We start from the raw sequence: 23,549 nt of genomic DNA, 5'->3' as shown, positions 1-23,549 counted from the left end.
CCTAAGTTTTTTATTTCTTATTGAGATTTTAATTAATTAATTAATTAATTAATTAATTAATTATTAATTTATATACATATCTTCCTTCCTATCGAACAATAAACCAGAAGCTCACTTATCTGTAAGATTTTTGGGTTCCTGAATTCATTTGTTTCCCGATTCAGGTTCTTATTGAAAAATATTAAACTTAACCAGGATTCCCATTTTAGAGAAAACATTTTGAACTTTTGAATAATTAGGTGAATAGAAACAACTAGTAATTAAATGGTTAACACTGCAGTTTACTTCCAGAACTCTCCATGTATGATTGATTTCCTTTGTAATTCATTGAACCTCCGTGAAAGACCTTATGGACTATAATTTCTTGGAGAGGCTCCCTCTGGTGGCTTTTGGTAAAAACACAAAGTTTTCAAAATACTTGTTTTTGTTTCTAAGTATAAACTACGTGCTTGTTAAGAAGAACGCAAACAAAAGTGAATGCTTTATTCCACCTTTGGAAAAATGGAATTGTTAGCAAAGACAGCCAAGAATTTATTACATGCTTTGCTTAAAAAAAAAAAAAAAAAAAAAAAAAAAAAGGTGTGTCACACTGCTAGATAGGATTTTTTTCAAAACAAAGTAATACCTTATTTAGATTTTTTAACTTATTTAAGTTGTCGATCCATCCTTCCTTTCAGCAAATACTTACTGAATACCTACTATGTGGCAGACACTGTCTGGGGTCTGGGAATTTAAGTATGAGCAAGACAGACAGGGTCTCCACCTCTAATAGAGTTGTAATGGGAGGGAGAGTGAGGGGACCAGCCAACAAGCATAAGAGTCCAATTCAAAGCCTGGTACATGTATGAGGGGATAAGAGTAGAATGATGTCTATGATGGAGAATAACTGAGGTAGCGCCAGGGAGGGGAGGCCATTTTGGATGAAGAGGTCAGTCACGAAGGGTCCTTCCTTGAAGATAGGACATTTGAGAGGAGCCAGCCACATAGAGAGCAGAAGGGAAAAGCATTTCTTCCAGGTAGAAGAAATAGCAAATGCAAAAGCCCTGGGGAGTGAACTGGCATGGCTGGAGATGTGGTAGGTGGCCATGAAGAGAGAGCCAGAGAAGCCAGGATGTGCAGGTTCCCCCAAGGCACTTGGATTTTTATCTAAGAACAGGTAGAGGATTTTAAGCAAGTCTGTGTGATTGGCCAAAAGAATGGGTTTAGTCTCTTAAGGGGATTCTATTGTTCAACTCTCAAGACTGATAAATAAAAGTGCCAGTGTGTTGATTTTCAGAGAGATTATTCTCACCAGCAAGTGTAGTACTTCTTCTGCATGACCAGCAAATGCTCTCCTAGTGGGCAAACATATGTGACCAGCCAAATCACAGCCAGGAGTGGCTTGGGAGCACAGAGCAAGTATGTCCTAATAATCAGCAATTCCAGGCTGAGAGAATCGGGTACATGAACCCTGGCCAGGTTCACTGGCCAAGATTCTCTCCCAGGAGTCCAAGGTCTGGTTGGGCACTGGAGGAGCTTGCCTTTTGCAGGGTTTCTGAGGCAAGCTGGCTCATATCTTCACTGATAGATTTCTTTTCAAGTGTTAAGTCATGTTGAAGAGTGCTGCTGCCTCCTTAGGATGGCTTTGCAAGTGTTGATTTCACCATTTAACTCCCAGAGTGCCTATGAGCACACTGACATCTTCCTGATTCTGCCTCTCAGAAGAAGCCTCTTAGTGGAGGTATCCTGAGTGGGCAGTGAGGACCTGAATGCTGGGAAGCAGCTCTCAGGAGAGAACAGTCTGGGCAGAGGCAGCAAAAGCAAAGGTCCTGAGATGTGGACAAATCCAACATATTCAGGGAGCAAGTAAAGGGTCTTGTGACTGAGACAAGAGAATGGAGGTAACAGTGGCCAGAGAGGCAGGAGGGACCAGGTCCCCAAAACCCTCGAGGGCTGGTTAGATTTTATTTCAATCATGACAGGATGCCACTGGAGGGTTTTAAAGAGGGGAGTGATTGTTCTGATTTGTGCTATCAGAGGCTCACTCTGGCTGGGGAGGGTGGGCTGGGAGGGACAGGAGTGAGGAAAGGAGACCAGCTGGGAGGTGGGTCCTCAGACACAGATGCTATTGGCTTCTTGGAGTAGAACCATAATGAGGGAAGTGGCGAGAAGTGCTTGGACTGAGAATGTGTTTTGGAAGAAGGGCTGTCAGGATTTGCTGATGGACTGGTGTGGGCTGTAGGTAGCTAGCCATGATGTGTAGGTTGGGGATAGACAGCTGTGTTGTTTACTAATGGAGGAAGCATAGAGTGGTTTTTGATGGAGAGGAGAGGAATCCATTGTGCTGACCAGGCTGCCTGTGAGATGTACCCAAGAGATGTCAAGTGTGCAGTTAGATATGGGAAAATGGGGTTTGGGAGAAGGGGGTCAGCTGGTGAAGAGACTATGAGTGTTCAGTGGAGGATGGTCTGTACAGCTGCAGGACCAGACGCAGCAGTGTAGGGAGAAAAGACAAAGCCCAGGACGCGCTGCCATACAGAGATAGGGGAAGCAGAGCAGTAGGAGTCAGCAGAGGAGACCAGGAAGGAGCTTGCTAGCCGGGGTGGGAGGAGAGTTGAGCAAGTTTGGGTCACTGAGCTACAGAAGATAGTGCTCTAGGAGGAAAGAAGTATTGCACAACATTGCTGAGAGATTGAGTAAAATGGAACAGGTAATTGACCTTTGACACTGGCAAGATCAAAGTTTGATAAAAGCTATTCTTGTGGAGTTATGTCGATCAAAGCCCAGCGGGAGTGGGGTGAGGGGAGACAAGGAGGTAAGGAAAAGGAAGAGATGATGTGTTTTGCTAAAAGGGGGAGCAGAAAAATTAGCAGAAGGGAATGTGGAGCTAAGAGAAAAATGCTGGTCCATGAGGCTGATTTGCTGGCACAAGGGAATGTCACAGGGAGAGAGAGAGAGGGTAATTAGGTGAGCAGGGTCCTCAGGAAAGCAAGAGATATAGGGCAGGCAGTGTTCGGCTGGAGGGCCAGCCTGTGGCAGAGCAGGTCTCCTGCCATGACCGGAGGGTCAGGCCGGGAGTGCGGGCATGGGTACTTGAGCTGGTGGGTCAGTGGTGAGGAGAGGGAGCAGATCTCATGTCAGTGACGTGAGCACTGTGATAGGAAAGAAGAGGAGAAGCAGCAGGAGTGGCCAAGCTCTGAGGAGAGAGGATGCAGGTTGAAGTGGTCAGCTTGGAAAGGGAAAACATTCATTTATGGGAAGGCTGTGTTTGTTGCTTACCTGAAATTTTCAGTGAATCTGGGTTTTTTTCCCTCCATTGACCTTTAGTTTCTTGGGTGCAGTGTGAAGCGCTGTGGAGGAAGTGGAGGCAGGGGTGTTTTGGAAAGGGTTTGCAGAGGAATAGATAACTGTGTCAGGTCACAGAATCTGAACATGGTAGGACGGAAAGTCCAGGCTGGAGCCAGTGTGGACAGTGAGGGCATTAGGCCCCCAGAAGGTAGCCCGTCCACCGAGCCCTGCTCTTCCTCCTAAACAGACTCCAGATGATTAGAAGTCCAAGGAGATCCTGCACCCTATTGCTTCCTCCTCCTTCTGCAGCAAGTTCCAGTGAGAACCTTGTCATTCTCTAACTGGTCTTTAATTGCCAAATTTTTATTTGGTGCCAAAAGCATGTAAAAATTGCAGCCTTTTGTATGAGGCCTGCTTGAAATACTTATTCAGAGAAGTGTATCCCATACTGACACAACCTGGTTCGTGCCTAGGTGCCTGAAAGAAGACCCTGCAACCATGTCCCTGCTGCAGAGAAGCCTTGATCCTGAGAAGACCCTGGGACTGGTGGACGTACTCTACACAGCTGTGCTGGACCTCAACCGCTGGAGGGCAGGGAGGTGGGTATCCCTGTTAGTCACTTGTAGTAGTTTACATTCAGGCTCATATATAGGGACAGTGCCACCACATACAGTTTTATGTGTGCCCACATCACTGATGGATATAAGGAAGGCAAGAAAGAAAAATTTTTGGTGACTTAATTTTGGAATAAGTTCAAATTTACAGAAAAGTTGTGGTAGTACCAAGAATTGCTCTCTGCTCTTTACCCAGATTCCTCAGTTACTTAACATGTTTGCCTTTCTTTGTTTTATCATTTGAGAGTAAGTCCATGGAACGCCTGGGTGGCTCAGTGGTTGAGCGTCTGCCTTTGACCCAGGGTGTGATCCTGGGGTCCCAGTATTGAGTCCCATATCAGGTTCCCCACGGGGAGCCTGCTTCTCCCTCTGCCTGTGTCTCTGCCTCTCTCTGTGTCTCTCATAAATAAACAAATAAAATCTTTACAAATAAATAAAAATAAATTAAAAAGTAAAAATTGGCTTAGAGAGGTAGGTCTATACACACAGGCAGGGCAACATTTTAAAAAAAAGAGAGAGTAAGTGCATCAAGAGGATTTTAGCCTGACTCGTGTTCTTAAGAACTAAGACCAGAGAAATGTTTAAAAAATTTACTTCTAGGGCCCCTGAGTTGCTCAGTGGTTGAGCATCTATCTGCCTTTGGCTCAGAGCGTGATCCCAGGTCCTGAGATCGAGTCCCGCATCAGGCTCCCCGCGGGGAGCCTGCTTCTTCCTCTGTCTCTGCCTCTCTCTCTCTGTGTCCCTCATGAATAAACAAATTTTAGGAAAAAAAAATTACTTCTAGCCTACATGAAATTTATTTATATCTGAAAGTAGCTGACAGTTATAAGATTATCTTTAGGAATTATGAACTTGGGAATGGTAGGGACCTTAAACATCTAGCCATGTGTCCCCTTTCTTAACTCCTGAGTGCTGAGGTCCCAGAACACTGAGGTAGCTTATCCAAGGTAACAGCAGCTATCGCCTGCCTCAGCCTCATACCCTTTCCATCTCTGGGGCTCTCTTTCAGTACTGGAAAAAGTGCTCAGAAAACCTTGGAAGTAACAACCATCTGTCCTTGACACTGTCTATAAGTTACTTCCAAGGACAACAGTGCTATATAGTGTCGCTGAGTCCTGCTCACCCCCCTCTGCCCCTGTGTAGATTTATCCACATTCCTCAGCTGGATCAGTCTTATGTACACTTAAGTCTCAGGCGTTCATTTTATCTATAAAATAAGTGAACCTGATACCAACTATAGAGATTTTTTTAAAGATTTTTATTAATTTATTCATGAGAAATACAGAGAGACAGAGACACAGGCAGAGGGAGAAGTAAGCTCCCCATGGGGAGCCCAATGTGGGCTTCGCTTGATCCCAGGATGTGAGATCACGCCCTGAGCCGAAGGTAGAAGCTCAACTGATGAGCCACTCAGGCGTCCCCCAACTAGAGAGATTTTTTTTTGTCCTTAAAGTCTTTCTTAAACGCAAAGAGATCCATTTCATCATCCAATTTGCATGTTTATCTTTTTTAATTTTTAAATAAATTTCTGTTTAAATAGGGAACAAGCTTTACCCTGCATACAGATCCAGCTTCAAAGGGAGATCTGCGATTTTGGGAATCAGGCTGACCTGCCTTCTGGGAATGGAAACAAATCTTCAGGTGGCCTGCAGAAGACATTCTCCAAACTGACATCCCGGTTCACCAAGAAAGCTTCATGTACCAGCTCTAGTAGCAGCACAAATTACTCCATCCCAAATACTCCTTCCAAAAACCTCTTCATAGCTGGGTGTTCGGAAGAGAAGACCAAAATGCCCAGCAATATTGACTCAAGGTTACAAAGCATTTTGAACATTGGTAATTTCCCTAGGACTACAGACCCTTCACAGTCAGCGCAGAATTCCAGTAATCAAATAGCCAATGGTTTTCTCATGGAGAGGCGTGACAACTTCCTGCAAGGGGATGATGGCAAGGATGAGAAGGGTATGAATTTACCAACCGATCAGGAAATGCAGGAGGTGATAGATTTTCTCTCTGGCTTTAACATGGGCCAGTCACATCAGGGCTCCCCGTTGGTGACAAGGCGTAACTCTGCCGCCACAGCCATGGTGACTGAACAGAAGGCAGGAGCCATGCAGCCACAGCAGCCACCACTGCCAGTGCCCCCTCCACCACGGCCACCCCAGGCTGGGGCCCACACAACTCTGACTTCCCAGCCGGGCCTGCCGCCTCAGCAGCAATCCCCAAAGCAACAACAACCCCAAGTCCAGTACTACCAACACCTGCTCCAACCCATTGGACCTCAGCAGCCCCCACCCCAGCCTCGGGCCCCTGGGAAATGGGTACATGGCTCAGGCCAGCAGCCAGCACAGCCTGTTGGAGCAGGCCTGTCCCCTCTTGGCCAGTGGCCTGGCATATCTGATCTCAGTTCCGACTTGTACAGCTTGGGTCTGGTGAGCAGCTATATGGATAATGTGATGTCGGAAGTTTTGGGGCAGAAGCCACAGGGACCTAGAAATAACACCTGGCCAAACCGTGACCAAAGTGATGGCGTCTTTGGGATGTTGGGAGAGATTCTGCCTTTTGATCCTGCAGGTATGTGGGCTCTTCCTCCCCACCTTGAGATTTTCACATAAATATAGTCACTGAGGATTCACAGGGCCTATTCAACACAGCAGCCTTACTTGTGGGGGCAGGTGACCTAATTTCCCTTTAAATATGTTTTCTGACTGTTGGACGGCAAGTATAGAATACATCTAGCAAAGGAAGGCAGCAGTGGTGAGAATGACGCTGTAAGGACCACTATTTTTCTCACTGTACAGAGGGTAGGGTTGAGGCTAAGAGAAGTTACTAGAATGGCTCTACATGCCATAGTTCAAGTGGGCTTCAGGCTGGGCTCTCCCATTCATGGGAGCCAAGGTGGCAGGCCGTTTGTGAGCTGCTTTTTCCTGATTACATAACTTGTGTGATTATTCTTTGCCTAAACTCTAGGATGTATGAAAGCTGGTGGAGCACCCTCCTGCCTTTAGAGAATATGGCTTCTCCTGGCCTGAACATATGAAAATACCACCAGAGTTATCTTAGGAAATTAGAAAAAGAACCTAGAAAAAAATAAACTAGGAAGAGGAATCAGTGAAGGAGAAAAACTAAAATTAATTAGATTTAAAGGAAAAATATAATAGAAATTGTAAATAAAATCTAAAAGAAGAGTATCTTGAAGACCAACAAAATAGGTATTATATTTATTATAAACCAATTTATTATAAACCACAATAAGAGAGAGCAAAAAGAAACAAGATTAAGAAAGAGAAAGGAGATGTCACTCCAGAAATAGGAGAGGTTAAAAGAAGTTTAAGACATTACTACAAATGACTTGATGACAATATATTTGAAAACTAATGGAAAAATGACTTCTTTCCAAATAAAATACACATCACCAAAATTGTACCAAGAAATGGAAAACCTGCTTAATCTATTTTAATGAAAGAAATTGGAAGGGTAATTATGAAGCCAACATGATTTTAACCACAAAAAGTTTATCAGAGTTACTTAAAAAGCAAACTGTAGTCATCTCTTTATGAGTGTGGATAGAGGCAAGACAATCTAGCAGTGATTGGAAAAGCAGTTATCTGTTGCTACATCCAGTGTACTGGGGGGTGGGGGGTGGAAGGTGGAGCAGTGTAAGGGACTCCACTACTGCTCAGTAATCCATCATTATCACTCCACTACATGAGAGGAACTCATACAACAATAGATGCTGTAGAGACATTTGATAAAAGATACCAATGATTCTAAAAAAAAGAAAGAGAAAGAACAACAAAAAACCCTCAAAGTAAGACATGAATAGAAAGAAAGTTCTTAAACATTAAAAAAAAAAAAAACAACTACTATCTATCAAAAACAAGTAGCAAACATTACTCTGTATAGTGAAACAAAATCATTCCAATTAAAATTAAGACCCAGACAGAGTGGCAACTATTACTGACAATAGCATGTAACTTTGTCTTGGACTTTCTAGAAAAATACAGCAAGATATGTATAAGCTTTAGAAAAAGATGCATTGAAAAGCACATCTCTTTGCTGGCAATAGAATTGGGGGGAGGATAAAAACCAAGACTCCTCAATAAAAAAACTAGAATTATTAAGCAAGTCTGGCAAGGTGGGTACATGCAACATAAATACATAGAAATCCATTACTCTTTTTCTCTAATTGAACAAAAGGTATACAGAGTGGAAAATATATTTCATTCACAAGGAAAATACTGTGAAATATAGAAATAACTATAGGAAATATTTATATAAATAACCAGCAGAAGAGGAATTCCCTGCTGAAACAACCCAGCATTAGCTACAAATGGAAAGAAATGTTTTCTTAGGTCTAAAAATCCCTCCTACTGCTGCTCACACTTTCTTGTTCTTGCTTCCCTTGGGTGGTGGATGTGGGCAGCCTGGCTCCCTGGGTCGCAGAAGGGCAAACAGTTCCACCTGCTGTGGAAGAGCAGGCCCACATGGCTGCCACTGGCTGCAGTGGGTGCGGCAGGGCACATTTTCTCAACTGCTGTGAAACAGTCTGTACATCTTTTGATAGGCGGGTAATTAAATCCAGAATATAGGGCAGTCCCGGTGGCTCAGCGGTTTAGCGCTGCCTTCGGCCCAGAGTGTAATCCTGGAGACTCGGGATCGAGTCCCTGCGTCAGGCTCCCCGCATGGAGCCTGCTTCTCCCTCTGCCTGTGTCTCTGCCTCTCTCTCTTTCTCTGTGTCTCTCTACCCCTCTCTCTCTGTCTCTCATGAATGAATGAATGAATGAATGAATGAATGAATGAATAAACAAACAAATAAATAAATCTTTTTAAAAATTTAAAAATAAATCCAGAGTATAAGTGGTGTCTGGCAGGATTTTACCGTCTTTGATCTTTGTTGAGGCCTGAATGGCCTCTATGTCTTTAGGTTACAAATCCTACTAGTGTTATCTGCCATGTGTTCCTTTGTGACCTGCAGGTCCTTACTGTACCTTCCTGCAGAGCCCACCTCGAGGGCATAAGGTCTGTATAGCCCCTTTCCCAAATTAAGGAAGGGCACTCCTTGGATAGATGAATCCCAGAAGGCACCCTCTCGGGCAGGGCCAGTGAGAGCAGAGCACCCCCTCTGGACAGGGCACCTGTAGCCCCAGAGGCATGGCTTGACTCCCTGAGAAGGAGGCCTTGATTTGGGCCCCGCCGCTCCCCTCCCCAGCTGTGGGCATCCTTGTGCGCCGCACATACAGCACAGTCTCATGCAGTAGTCCTGTGGCAGTGCCCTGGGGACAAGCTAATATGAGATTATGCCTAGTAGCTCTCCTAGCTTGAAGCTGAAAAGTATACACTGCTGAGTCATACTCAGTTTGTAAACCAGAGATCCTTTCATGCTGTATCTTCTTGTTTGACTTTTTCCTTCAACGCCCTCTATGCTTTCTTTTCTCCCACTTGTACTGTCCTGCCCGTCCTTACTCAGCTTTCTCCAGTATGTTTCTAGTCACCTCTTAATACTTCTTAAATTCTGAAATTTCACCTCATTCATTAACACTCTTACTGTCTTCAGATTGAATGAGTAGATCTGCCATCCAATATCCCAAGAAAATCCTCGATTCGAGTTGGGCCAAGTGGGAATGACATACCTCTATCTGGCTGACCCTGATGCTTTGATAACTCTCAGGTTATTAGTTCACTAAAGACATCATGTGACTTCCTAAGTGTTATGTACATAGCACCAGACATTGGAAAATTTTTAAGTGTCTGGTATTTGTCTTTAAGATTTAATCGTGGATCCTTTTGTGTTCTTCTTTCTGTCTTTCACATTCAGCCTGCCTCTGTCTTAGGCATAACCCTTCTTGACGGTCACTGTGCACACACCTCACCCCAGCCTCAGACATCTGGCTGAAAGCCCCAGGCCTACAGCCAACTCTCTGGCTTCCGGGGCCACAAGCCAGGCAGCACCTTGCCACTTTTCACTGTGTATGTGTGACCAGAATGTGCTCAGGAGGCAGAGAAGGAGACAAGAGGCCAGTGTGGCCCCAAACCCTCTCTGTCCCTTTGTCCTAATGCAGTGGGTTCAGACCCCGAGTTTGCACGCTATGTGGCAGGAGTAAGCCAGGCAATGCAGCAGAAGCGCCAAGTGCAACACGGCCGCCGCCCAGGCAACCCCCGGGGCCACTGGCCACCCATGGATGATGCCCATCGGACCTGGCCTTTCCCAGAGTTCTTCACAGAAGGGTGAGTGCTGGGTGTGGCAGGGAAGCTGAGTTTGGGACCTTGTTATCCCCCATGGGGCCCTCATGCACCATCATCAGGCAACTCAATTCCACAATCCCCCTGTGAGAAACTGACACCTGGTCACATCTTTAAGTAGTCAGGGTTCTGTGACAAGACTTGAAGATGCCAGGTGGCATGGTATGTCCCTGTGAACACACCGTTTGTATAAACCGATGATTTTCAACACATAGTCTTCTGCCCTGAACTAGGAACTTACTTGATGGTGTTTGTGACGTAATTGAATGTTTAACATGGTTTCTGTGCTGAAATGGGCATAGTTGTGCAACCCATGCGATTCGGGGAATGCGATCCTTATAGCTTCCAAAAAGCAAACGTGTATAGTTCAGATGCCAGCGTATTGAGAAAACTGCAGCTTTGCATCCTGAAGACAACTGGAGATTGATTTTTCACATCCTTTATTTCTACTCAGTTAATAAATCTGGACAGCTAAAGACCATTTCAGCTCTTTGCTCTACCATGAATTTCATATGCAAAGCACAGGCTTCTGAGAAGAATGAAGGGCAGCGAAGAATACATGTTACTTTCTATATAATAAGGGACAGGAGGAAAAGCTTGGGTTTTTAGAAGGGGAGATGAGCCCACGATCTGGTTGTTAGAGGAGTGCGGGCTAAAGACCGTTCCTTTAGAGCTGGGGGAGTGGGGGCAGCCTCGGGGTTGTCCAGCTGCAGGAGGCCTGGGACCAGCTTATCTCTCTGGCTTTCAGGGACAGCCTGCACAGCGGCTGGTCAGGGGCTCAAGGGGACTCCGCCAGCTCAAGCGACGAGACATCCTCCGCCAACGGGGACAGCTTGTTCTCCATGTTTTCAGGGCCTGACCTCGTTGCTGCTGTCAAGCAGAGAAGGTATGAAGAGATTTCTAAATGTAAGCAGAGGACAGAGGGGCACATGAATGTGATCATTCCTCTGGAAGGCTCAAGAACCCCATGGCTCCTTGTCACCCTGGTGTGACAGAGGCAGAGGGCCTCTGCTAGCACGGTCTTGCTGAGTCTTCTATGGCTACCATGCAGGCTTGTAGCCCAGATGACTTAAGGTTTGGCTGAGGCTTTGCTGGCAAAAAAGTCTCATGCAAGTGGTAGCTAAAAACACCTAGAACTCTAGGGTTCTAGAGAATGGGGTCTACTGATAACTGGTCTGTGCCTTTCTGTGGGAGGAGCAGGACCAGAATGACCAGGTTCTAATCACGACTCACCAGTAGACTTTGCAACTGCAAACAAGGGCCTGACTTTCTCTGATCCTCAGTTTCTTTGTCAAAGAGGAAAAGAAAACAGTAGAGTATTTTCAGGTCTAAGAAATTTTTTAAAGTAGTGGCACCTGGCTGGCTTATTTGGTAGAGCATGAGACTCCTGATCTGAGGGTCATGAGTTCAAGCCCCATGTTGGGGATGGAGGCTACTCAAAAAAAAAAAAAAAAAGGGAGGGAGGTTGGGAAGAAGAAAAGAAAAAGGAAAAACCAAACATGTCAGGTTGGGTTAGTTGCTATGAAGAAAAATATGGGGGGAAGGGGCACCTAAATGGCTCAGTCAGTTAAGCATCTGACTCAGTATCAGCTCAGGTCTTGTTCTCAGGGTCATGAGTTCAGGCCCCACATTGGGCTCCACACTGGGCATGGAACCTGCTTTAAAAAAAATATGAGAGTCAGGGAGGCCTCTGAGCAGATAGCTGAACAAAGTGGGGGAGCATCTGGTGAGAGATTAGCAGTGGGGTATGTGTGAGAGAGAAGAATCAGGGTATGAGTTTTTGGCTGAAGCATCTGTATGAAAGGGGGTGCCAGTGAACTGAGACAGGAGGATGCAGAAGGAGCAGAATTGAGCCAACGGTAGCATTTAAGATGTCTTTTTTTCAACAAGGGAAACTGGGGAGGCCGACGAGACATGGAGGAAGCCACCTGTAGCACCACCTCTACAGAGACTGCTGTGTCTGCAGGCAGGAGCACCAGTAGACTGATTGCCTTGGCCCTGAGCCGGCTCCTTCCTGCCTTTTTCATTCAGCGTTATAACAGAAATTATACATGTTTCTAGTTAAAACTAACAGTCTTTTAAGTCCTACTTCCGCAGGGCATGGTAAACAGTTGGTATCCGTTGAATAAATTAACAAAAGCCAGAGCCAATATACTCAGAGCAGCTGAAACAGCCAGTGGCTGTCCGAATGCCTGCCACCCCCAGCTCTCCCCAAACCCATGAATGACTTCTGGGCGTGTTCCATTCAGTGGTGACCCGCCCGACCCCCCACATGCAGTGGATCCAAGGTCTCCCCACCTAGAACCATTGCCCAGAACCAGGTGGCTAGCATGTCAAGGTAAGCTGGGCAGCAAGCCAGGTGCCCACGGCACTGAGCTCTTGATTCTTTCAGGAAACACAGCAGTGGAGAGCAGGAGACCAGCACGCTACCCTCACCGCCTCTTCTTACCACAGTGGAAGACGTTAACCAGGTATTGTGGGCCCTGCTCTGGTCACCAAGGGCCAGCTGTATGGGGTACAGACCATGAGCACAGTTCCAAAGCTTCCGTTTTAAGAGGGCTTCAAAGCAATGATGGGTTCTTTGTGGTGAACAACTTTTTTTCCCATGATTAACCATCTCAGCTGACTCAGAGGCAAATGTAGAGAAAGCCCTGGGATTGTGCCATCCACTGTGATAGCCAGTAGCCACATGTGGCTGTTTAAATTGGAATTAATCAAATATAAATAAAAATTGAGTTCCTAGGGGCGCTAACCATATGCGGTGAACAACACAGACACAGAACATTTCTGTTGTTGCAAGTTCAGTTAGACAGTGCTGCCCAGGGCTGTGAGGGGTCTGGGGCTCCTACCCTGGCCCCTAGGTGGGAATAAGGACCAGAGCCCTGGGGAAGTGGGAAAGATCATGAATCGCCAGAAATGCCACTAAGAACCCTCTTTTGTCTCTCAGGATAACAAAACCAAAACGTGGCCACCCAAAGCACCCTGGCAGCACCCTTCCCCGCTGCCCAGCACACTGCCGAGCCCGAGCGCACCACTCTACGCAGTTGCCAGCCCCGGCAGCCAGTGGAATGACAGCATGCAGATGCTGCAGTCCCCGGTGTGGGCCGCCACCAGCGATTGCGGCACCGCCTCCTTTCCCTATGTGCAGAGCCCACCACAGCCCCCGCCCCCACCAGCACACAAGGCGGCGCCCAAGGGCTTCAAAGCCTTCCCCGGGAAGGCTGAGCGCAGGCCGGCCTACTTGCCCCAGTACTGACCCAGGGCCGGCCCGCCTGCCCAGAGCTGTTGGGGTCAGTGTCCCCGCCCCAGGGCTGCCTAGTTGGCACCAGCCCCCCAGAGGACCAGTGCACCCCTGTCCCAGGCAGGGATCCTTGGGGATGGGGGTAGTTGGCAGCTCCAAGCCTCTAAGGCCCAGCTTCCCAGACTTTGGAGGCATCAGACCCCTGGAGGGCCAGCTAGAAACAGGTTTCTGACCCTCAGGGAGATGCTGGGGGATCTTCGAGCTTAATAAGCAGCTCCAGCAATTCTGATGCAGGTGGGCCACAGGCCGCATTTTGAGAAACACAGCTCTCAAGTTTGTAGTCCCACTGTGTGTGTTGGGAAGGCACCAGGCCTAAGGCTGAGAGCAAAACTGACCATTCTTCTGAAACCCTCCCCCTCCTTAACACGTTGAGTGATGACCACATCAGTCACTGTATCTCATAGATATTTTTTATATAGGTTTTTAGTTAAAACATCTCCTGCCTAAAATGCATTGAATATTTTAAGATAACAAATATAGAGGCTGGAGGTTTGTTCAACACTATCTTTATTTAAGCTTCTACAAAACGGGCAAAGTATAGAATATTTGTGATTGGAAGCAATCACCTGGGTTTTCTGTGGGTGGGCAGCCCCTCCCCACCCCAAGCAGCACCGAAGGGGTGCAGTCCTGACCGGATTTACAAAAGCAGGATCATAAAACTAATGTTAGAGGCATATTCCTGATGGTGCATGGAGATGAGCCAGCTGGCTGCTGTCCGTGTGCAGGATAAAGTTGCACCTGCTGCCCTCCCGTCCACACATGGCCAGAGGTTTCGACACAGTTTCCAAACCTGGGGGTGTGGTCACGTGGCTGCACAGAGACACCTGCACTTGAAGCATTGCAGTAACATTTGTGAGCTGGCTCAAGACAAACCAATTAAGCTGTAGATAGGAATTAATTTAAAGTCTTTTCTTTCAAAAAAACAAGAACAAAAAACCACCTCATTTTCAGTTAACGTGTGCCATTAAAGAGATAACATCCTGTGGATTTTGGGATATTTTCCAGCCAGAATGGATCCAGAAGAATTGAATGGTGCTTAAATTGAGAAATAATGATACATATATCTCTATAGAGTAGACATATCCCACTGTATATTAATTGAGGTTACAGAAGTTCTTTATATAAAACTTATTTAAATTTTTCATATTTCATCTTTGAAAAAGTCTAATTGAGAAAAATCCATAATATTTTCTGGTATGAAAGTTTGACAGTATTAATATTTTTTTTATATTTTCTTAAATCATTAAACCATTTTAATATATATGTTAACTACTAATAAATGGTTTATTCTTTCTAACTCCATATAAGCTTTTCCAGCAAAGATTGTAATAACACGTTTATGTTCTCATTTTTCTACGGATATAAGTAAATTTATATTTAAAAATACCAAAAAGAAAAAATATATATGTATATGTATGTATCCACACTAATGATAGAGGCCCCCTAGGGAGTCTGAGCCCAGCCATCTGAATGTTTAGTACTGTGTCGCCAGGCTGTCTCCAGGCCTCGGGTGTCGTCCTTTGTGCTGTGTGGGGATGCCATTGCTGCCTGTACTTATGATCCTCTCACCGTGGGTTCTGAACGTTCACCTCACCATGTTTACAAAGAACTATTTTGTACATAGACCTTTTCAGGCACGTGCTCTGCACCAACCCTGCGTGGCTCTGGTCCGTGTTAGCCGTCACTGTGTGTGCACTAATCTGTCCAAGTTGTTTGTGGCTGTTTCTCCTTGTAGTGTAGTTTCCTCTTCCCTTCAGTAACGTGTCCGCAGTAACTTGTATTTCAAGTTCTATCCTACTGAAGTCCTCTTGTCTTAATAGTGCCTCCCCCAGAGACCTCACCCTGGACAGAGGTCAGCCCCTGCTGCCCTGTGCAGGTGACACCAACACCGCTAATTGTCACTTTCCAGTCTGTTCTTCTCAAATAAGCAGGCCATTTTGTAACTGCATATCCCCAGGCTGTGAGGCTGTGTGAAGCTGTTTGTGTGGTCTCCTTGTAGGTGCTGTGTTCTCAGCACCGCCTTGCTCTGAACACTGGTAATTCCAGGTGCTGCGCTTGGCAGAGGGGTCTCGCCAAAGCGCATGTGTGTGTGTGTGTGTGTGTGTGTGTGTGTGTGTGTGTGTTTGTGTCCTTTGCATGGCCGGGCGTGACTGCCTTGCTCGGGCATCAGCAGGACGTCTCGTGTGAATAGTTACAACGCTTCCAAACTGGAACTCTACATTTTGTATCTTACTTTTAAAGCTCCTATAAGTAAAATAACTATTGGCTTTATTAAAAATATACATTTAATAATATTTTGTATCTCTGTTTGAAATGAACTACAGCAGACATGTCAGAAGCCCTGCCTGATTCATTACTTTGCAAAGCTGCACCCACAGTGGTTCTTAGGTCAGCTCATCCTCTGGTTCTGAAACCTTCGTGAGAGGAAAGACCACTGGGAATATTAGGATGAGCGGGGTGGGTGGGCGGGCAGGAAGCAGACAACCTACCACACCTCTCCAGTTGGCTTCCCGAAGGCCAAAGCTGGGAGAGGCCTCTGGAGGCAGAGCCCATGTCATGGGGAGGGAGACCACATGGAACAATGCAGGTTCTCTCCTTGGATTGTGTTCGGCCACCACCCACATTCCACCAACCATGGGCACTGTGAGCTGTCCAGCCAGCCTTTCCAAGGAGTGGGCCCAGGGATGAGCTCTCACTCTGCTCTGCCAGGGACCCCCTATTTGGCAAAGAGACCATACCTTAAAGGGACAAGGACTAGTCACATTGGATGATGCCCAGCGAAAAGGAAAGCTTGTTCAGTGGGAACCACAAAGGGAGGGTGGGTTACAGGGGAATCAACTTCTTTTCACTTGCAGCAAGACAGACTTGACCAAAACTTTTTTTTCATGAACTCAGGAAAACACATATCAGCATTAATCTATAAGTACCACTCAAGCTTCTCTCTGCTGAAATGCCCAGAAGCTAAGCACGGGGACCAAGACCCAGAGCCTTCTAAGCGCACCCCAGGACAAGGTTACTCAGTAACAGCTATGATGTGTGAATGTGCTAGAAAATACACTAGAAGTGCATGTTAAATGCTAGCATCGGGTGCCTGGGTGGCTCAGTCGGTTAGCGTCTGCCTTCAGCTCAGGGCATAATCCTGGGGTCATGGGATGGAGCCCCACATCGGGCTTCCTGCTCAGTAGGGAGTCGGCATCTCCCTCTAAATCTCCCCACCATTCTGTCCTCTCACACTCCCTCTCTCTCAAATAAATAAATAAAATCTTTTTAAAAAATTAAATGCTAGCATTTTATTCAAGCATGTTCCTGTTCAACACCAGTACGTGGTGCTGTTCACTGACTTCAGTTCACAGCAGTGGTGGAGACAGAAGAGGAGTCCTGTGGCCCAGCTATGTGCCGGATGGGGGAGAGTGGAAACCTGAACAGATGTTAGACCTGAGCTGCAAGAGGGTCCTTGTGAGGCTGGTGACCCCTCCTTCATCACCTGACGGATCCTGGCAAAGAAGGACGGCCAGCCCAAGGAATGTAGCTGAAACACAGCGTGCCCACCGTGGCACACTGCGAGTTTGGCTCTTTGTGCATTGTGTGACCACTGTTGTGACCCGCTTCCTAATCTGGAGACGCAGAGGAAACCCTTGCAATGTCCAGCTCCTCAAATGCCAGAAAGCCATGTACTTGGAAAGCATGACTGGCTGCCTCCCAGCCACACATTCTGAGGAAGCTCCAGGGGCAGGCTCCTGGAAGTCACGCACACACAGCTCACTTGATGATTCTACAAGGGTAGGCTGGCCGGGCTCAGGATGTGTGTGTCTGATGGAGGGACTGGATGTGGCTAGTACTGGGTCTGAGTTTGGGGTGTGGGCTTAAGTCAGGAGGAAAGATTGTTTCAGGAGTTTCCTGTTCACTTCAACATCTAAAGTCATCAAGGAGCAAGGGCCTTGCTAGGAGGAGAACTGAAAAGAAGATGCAGTCTCTGCTTTTAAAACAAAGTCTTTTATTTGTTTGTACTATCTTTTTAAATTATTATTATAATTCCAGTGTAGTTAGCAGTGTTATATTTGTTGCAGGTGTACAATATAGTGATTCATCAATTCTATATATTACTCAGTGCTCATCAAGTGTGCTCTTGATCCCCTTCATGTATTTCACCCATCTCCCCCACCCACCTCCCCTCTGGAAACCATCTGTTCTCTATGGTTAAGAGTCTCATTTTTTGGCTTGTCTTTTTTGTTTGTTTCTTAAATGCCACATATGAATGAGTGTATGATATTTGTCTTTCTCTGACAGGCTTAGTTTGCTTAGCAAGCTACTCTAGCTCCATCCATATTGTTGTAAATGGCAAGATTCATTCTTTTTTGTGGCTAATATTATATTCTATTGTGTATATAAACCACATTTTCTTTATCCATTCATCTATTGATGGACACTTACGTTCCTTCCATAATTCGGTTATTGTAAATAATGCTGCAATAAACATAGGGGTGCATGTATCCCTTTGAATTAATATTTTTTATTCTTTGGGCAAGTACCCACTAGTGCAATTACTGGATCATTTTTAGTAGTTGAAATTACTTTCAATTTTTTTAAGGAAACTCCATACCGTTTTCCACAGTGGGGGCACCAGTTTGCGTTCCCACCAACAGTGCATGAGAGTTCTTATTTCTCCACATCTTCATCAGCACTTGTTTCTCCTATTTTTTATTTTAGCCATTCTGACTGTTGTGAGATGGTATCTCATTGTGGTTTTGATTTGCATTTCCGATGATCAGTGGTGCTGAGCATCTTTTCATGTGTCTGTTGGCCATCCATGTGTCTTCTTTCGGGAAGAAAACTCAGTCTTTTAGTCTTTTAGACAACCCCATCTTTCCCCTCCTTGCTAAGAGGCGCTACCATCCACCCACCAGGCTGCTCTGACAGAAATCCTAGAAGACATCCTTAATCCTTTCCTCATCCAGCAAGTCACAGAAGTCTATTCACAAGCATATTTGAATTCCATCATATTCTTCAGTATGCTACCAATGACCCGGTCCTCACCTGCCTCCTGCCTCTCGCTCTTGAGGCTCAGGGTTTCCCCGTACACTCAGCTCCCCCACCCCCGCCCCCGTGCTCCCCTGCCAGCTGCTCCCAAGAGTGCTCCCTGCTTCTGCCTCTCCATCTGTCCTCTTGGGCCAGAGCCCAGCTTCTACTCGCTTTTTCATTATAGCGCTTAGTGCTCCCCGGGCATCGAGTTTGCCTTTGTCCCTCCCACTAGAACGAAGGCCTCCAGAGAGCAAGGGTCAGGTCTCATCAGGCCACACACGCAGAAGAGCGGGAAGCATTTCCAGAGGAGCCAGGCCAAACAAGGTGTTGGGGGGCAAATTACTGAGCAAATTCTAATGCAAAAAAAAAGAAAAAGAAGAAGAAAATAACGACTTAAAACTCAGCTCTCACATCAAACTAAAAGAATAATACGTGATTAAAAAAAAAAGAGGGCAGCCCTGGTGGTGCAGCGGTTTAGCGCCGCCTGTGGCCCGGGGGTGATCCTGGAGACCCTGGATCGAGTCCCGCGTCGGGCTCTCTGCATGGAGCCTGCTTCTCCCTCTGCCTGTGTCTCTGCTACTCTCTCTCTCTCTCTGCATCTCTATGAATGAATAAATAAATCTTGAAGAAGAAGAAGAAGAAGAAGAAAGAAGAAGAAGAAGACGACGAAGAAGACGAAGACGAAGAAGACGAAGACGAAGACGTGATGACCAGAGTTTGTACCAGAACTGCGAGGTGAGACTCACATTCGGAACTGCGCGCAGGATGATGCAGTTTTTTATTTTATTTTATTTTATTTTTTTGATGCAGTTTTTTAGTAACCATAGAGTTTTCCGTTCTCGTGGAAACCCACGTCTTTTGTGCAGTAAGAATTTTTTTTTTTTTTAAGCCACTACCGATGGAGTCCCAGGGAACATCTGGGGGCGACACCCCGGAGCGGCGGATCGCAGACGACGCAGGACGGGCTCGCGGCCTGCGGGGGGCGCCGAGGGCCCTGCTCGCGTGCGCACGCGCACAGCCGCCCGCTCAGCCTCCGCGCACAGGCGCGCGCACGCCCATCGCGGACGTGCGGACGCGGACGATTGCTGGGCGTCTGCAGCCCGGCGCCCCTCCCGGCGCGGGGACGGACATGCGCACACGTGCCCCCCGGACGTGCGAGCCCACACGCACACGCGTGCGCGCCCCCGCCCCCGCCCCCGCCCCCGCCCCCGCCCCCGGCCTGCCCCTCCCCGCCCCGCCGGCGCGCAGGCTCGCGCGCTCCGCCCTCTCCCGGGGGGTGGGAGGGGCCTGGCGGGGCGGCGGCGCGGCTCCTCGCGGCCAGCCTGTGGCCTTCTGCCGGGTCTCCGGGCCTCGCCACCCGGGGCTGCGCCTCCCCGGAGCAGCTGGCGGCGTCCCTCGGCGTGATCGCCGCGCGCCCGACCCCCCGACCTCCCGTGGGCTCCCGGAGCTCAGCCGCAGAGCTGCAGCCTCCCTCCCCGCCCCCTTACTTTCTCCGCGCGGCCCGGCTCCTGCCTGCCTGCCTGCCTGCCCCGAATGAGGGAGCCAGACTAACCTAGACGCCCCCTGCCTCAGCCTCCCCCGTTATGGAAGAGGGCTCTTGTCTGGAACTGTGCTGGCCACAGGCTCCCCAGGTGCTAGTTTCGCAGACTCTCAGTGGGACCCCGCGCGCTTTCCAAGGCCGCAGAGCTGCGCCAGGTCTTCTTCGGGTTGTGGTTTGGCCCAGCCCCGCAGGCCTCACTGCCCCTGAGACGCTCAGGCATCTGACCCCTATCCTCTGGGTGGTGGCGCTTGGCACAACATAGGGTGGCCCTGGCGGTGGGAAACAGTAGGGCTTCGCCCTGGGGAGAATGCAAAATTACCTTACGCTGAAAATTTCCCGAACTCCAAATCCCAAACCACCCGGAGGTGCCAGCCTCACAGTCGGGTAGCTACCTGGTCACCCTCCACACGCCCCGCCTTCCCTGGCGGGGGTCTCCCTGCCGCCCCACACAAATCCTTAGATCGGGTCCGAAGGGGCCACGGTTAATGCACTGGCTGATCTGTCCTACCTGACTCCTCCCGTGCTGCTGTCACATCTGTTGGAGGTGCCATTCTTGGCCTTTCCCACTCGTAAAATTCTACCCTGGCAATTGGAATTAATATCATAGAGGCCTAATTAGAGGTTAAAAACAGAACTGGGATGGTGGGGGATTGCCAGAAACTGGCAGGCAGGACAGGGCTGTGATTTAAAACAAAAAACAAAAAACAAAAAAAACAGGGCTCAGAAATCAGGCAACCTTGGATCGATTCTCCACTTAGCAGCAGAGTGGCTATTTCCAGATTTCTTAACCTGTCTGTTGAACCGGTTGCACGGCCGAGCTCCAAACACAGTAAGCTAGTGGTAGTAGTAACGGCACTAGTGGTTGGATGATGAATGCCTTTCAAGTAATAATGATCCCCTTGTCCCTTCCTATTTGCTTTCTCTCCTTAGCAACTGTGACTTATGGCCCTTCAGATACCAATATCGTTTTCTGCTAATATAGAAAACACACGTAACTGGGGTTTCAAATAACAATGTCAAACTTAAATTTTTTAAAGAAAAGTGTTTTTTTTTTTTTAAGATTTTATTTATTTATTCGAGAGACACAGAGAAAGGGGCAGAGACACAGGCAGAGGGAGAAGCAGGCTCCCTGTGGTGAGTCAGATGTGGGACTCGATCCCAGGACCCGGGATCACAACCCCAACCGAAGGCAGACGCTCAACCACTGAGCCACCCAGGCAGTCCCCCAAACTTAAAATATTATTGGGAAATCTAGAGTAGTTGAACCTCCTGGGAATCACAGAGGCCAAACTAGAGGGGGTCTACCAGAGAATGTCAGAAGATGAAGCCTTCCGAAAGGTGATCACGAGGCCTTGTGTCCAGCTTCTTCTTCAGTAACCAAAGCAGCGCCTGTGGGTTTCAAAAGGCCAGGAGACGACATTAGAGAAGCAGTGTGGGGACGCCTGGGTGGATCGAGTCCCGCATCGGGCTCCTTGCAGGGAGCCTGCTTCTCCCTCTGCCTGTGTCCCTGCCTCTCTCTGTGTGTCTCTCATGATCAATAAATAAAATCTTAAAAAATTGAGAGAGAGAATGAAAAATAGAGAGAAGCAGTGTGGCAGTGCTTAGATGAACACCCATAAAACCTTTGGAAGGACTTGCGGTTGTAGATGACAGCCCAGCTCCACACAACATCGACACTGAGGGAAATCACTCATTTATGTTCCAGCTGCAGACAGAGGTGGCCTGGCCCTCTGAGTTGGACTCTGGCATCTCTCTGGGGGTCACTCTCTGCATTGTTTTCCTTCGCACCAGGGACTGATCCTCAGGTCTCCTCTTTTCAGAAGGGCAACTCAACACTAGAAAAACACTGGGTTTCTCCTGCTGGCACTCGTTTGGCTGGCCTTGGTCATGCGCTCCTCTCTGATGCAATTTGGGTGGCAAAGGAAGACACACGAGACTGGGACGTAGTGGTTTTGGATAGAGACACAGACGTGCCCTGTGGTCACCAGGAAGAGCCTGCTAGAGAAAGGCAGTCAGTGGCTACTGTTGGGCTAGGGTCATCTCTGGAATCACAGGGCAAGTGGTAATGGGGTGGTGGCTACCAAGACTGGCCTTCTTCTTGGGTGAGGTTATGAAACAAAGGATTTAGGAGTGGGAGTGCTCTTCCGTGTAGACAAATAACTGGCTTGCATGGGAAACCCTGATCGGAGTATCTCTCAGGGGCCCCAGTAGAACAGATGCCATTCAGCACTGTTAGGGGGGTGCCGAGTAGGGGAAGTTCAGTTAAAGCTCAGAATTTACAGGGGACTCAAAACTCTGGGTAAGTAAGGGCCATGTGGACAGGGCTGCTCCCTGTAAAGTCCTGTGGACCCCTCATATCTTCAGTCTTCACCCTTTCCCTATTTTCCTTCTTCATCTTTAGGGCCCCCAGGATTCCTGCACAGGAAGGGAAAAGTCATATGCCGAGGTCGGAGGGGGCCGTGACCGCATGGAGCTGGGAGGTGGCTAGAGGAAGAGCTCGGCCTGGGGCGGCAGCAGGACAGGGCGCGTTCCTGGATGGCTGGCCTTTCTAGACGAAGCAGGCAATGGAGCAGCTCGATTTGGGTGCCCAGTTCTTGGACCTCTTCTTCCTCTTGGCCATAGATACTGTCTCACCCAGCCTGTCATCCAGGCTCATGACTTCAAATGCAGTCTATTCACTGACGACTCCCAAATTTTTCCTCCAGCTCGAACCTTCTCTCCCCACACTCCAGTCAGCAACACCCAGCTCAACAGCTACACTTGGATGTCTAAAAGGGTTTGTGATCTGCCCCCTGCCCCCAAACTTTCATCTCTCCAAGATGTGAGGACACTTCCGTTTTTTCCAGGAACTTGGGTTAAAAGCTGGATGTTACCCTTGACTGTTCTTTCTTTCTTCTTCTTCTTTTTTTTTTTTTTTTAGACTGGGAAATGTTAAGATTATTTATTCATTCATGAGAGACAGAGAGAGGCAGAGATCCAGGCAGAGGGAGAAACACACTCTTCGCAGGGAGCCAGATGTGGGACTCGATCCTGGATTCTGGGATCACCGCCTGAGCCAAAGGCAGACACTCAACTGTTGGGCCACCCAGGCGTCCCAACCCTTGAGTGTTCTTTTTCTGTCTCTCGGCTCTTCACTGGGTGTGTCCAGGTCACCACGCCCAGCTCCCCTACCCCGACCCAAGTCACCTTCATCCCGGGCCTACATCCATGCAATAGCCTCCTGTTTGCAGTCCTTCCTTCCATTCCTGCTACACTATGGGTCTGATCCTTTGTAAAGCTTCTCAGATGATGTCCTTCCACCGCTTAGAACCCTTCCATGGCTTCCTGTCGCACAGAAAACCAGAGTCTTCACAAGGACTTACAAGTTGTACGTGTTTTGTTGTTTTCCTTTGCTCACTGACCCCAAGTTATGTCTCTTTCTTTTATTCACTCCACTCCAGTCACACGTGCCTCCTTCCTCTTCTGGAACACCTAAGTATGTTCGCCCTAGAATTCTCCAGTGGTTCTTCCCTTTGCCTGAACAGTCACCTCATTAGTCATTCCCCTTGGCCATTCCTTTTTCTTT

General features: G+C 47.7%; 1 protein-coding gene and 1 long non-coding RNA gene across 6 annotated transcripts in view; one reads left to right on the top strand and one right to left on the bottom strand.

Moving 5' to 3' along the window:
• Positions 1–15,719, top strand: part of GARRE1 (granule associated Rac and RHOG effector 1) — a 77,219-nt gene extending 61,500 nt beyond the window's left edge. For all 5 annotated transcript variants that reach the window (XM_025425180.3, XM_035706465.2, XM_025425181.3 and 2 more), the window contains 6 exons: positions 3,741–3,866; positions 5,422–6,455; positions 9,944–10,109; positions 10,873–11,010; positions 12,517–12,595; positions 13,072–15,719. In XM_025425180.3, the coding sequence (XP_025280965.1) occupies positions 3,741–3,866; positions 5,422–6,455; positions 9,944–10,109; positions 10,873–11,010; positions 12,517–12,595; positions 13,072–13,380 (1,852 nt within the window). In that variant the 3' untranslated portion in view covers positions 13,381–15,719. The remainder of the gene's footprint in view (positions 1–3,740; positions 3,867–5,421; positions 6,456–9,943; positions 10,110–10,872; positions 11,011–12,516; positions 12,596–13,071) is intronic.
• A 4,208-nt stretch (positions 15,720–19,927) lies between these two features.
• On the bottom strand, positions 19,928–20,854 carry LOC112643900 (uncharacterized). The gene is made up of 3 exons (XR_003125958.3): positions 20,721–20,854; positions 20,493–20,566; positions 19,928–20,282 (listed from the first exon to the last, which is right to left on the bottom strand). It is a non-coding gene; the product is annotated as an uncharacterized LOC112643900 (long non-coding RNA).
• Positions 20,855–23,549: the final 2,695 nt, after the last annotated feature.

The sequence above is a fragment of the Canis lupus genome, chromosome 1 (assembly GCF_003254725.2).
Source record: "Canis lupus dingo isolate Sandy chromosome 1, ASM325472v2, whole genome shotgun sequence".
NCBI classification, from domain to species: domain Eukaryota; kingdom Metazoa; phylum Chordata; class Mammalia; order Carnivora; family Canidae; genus Canis; species Canis lupus.
This window is presented reverse-complemented; position numbering and strand designations above follow the sequence as displayed.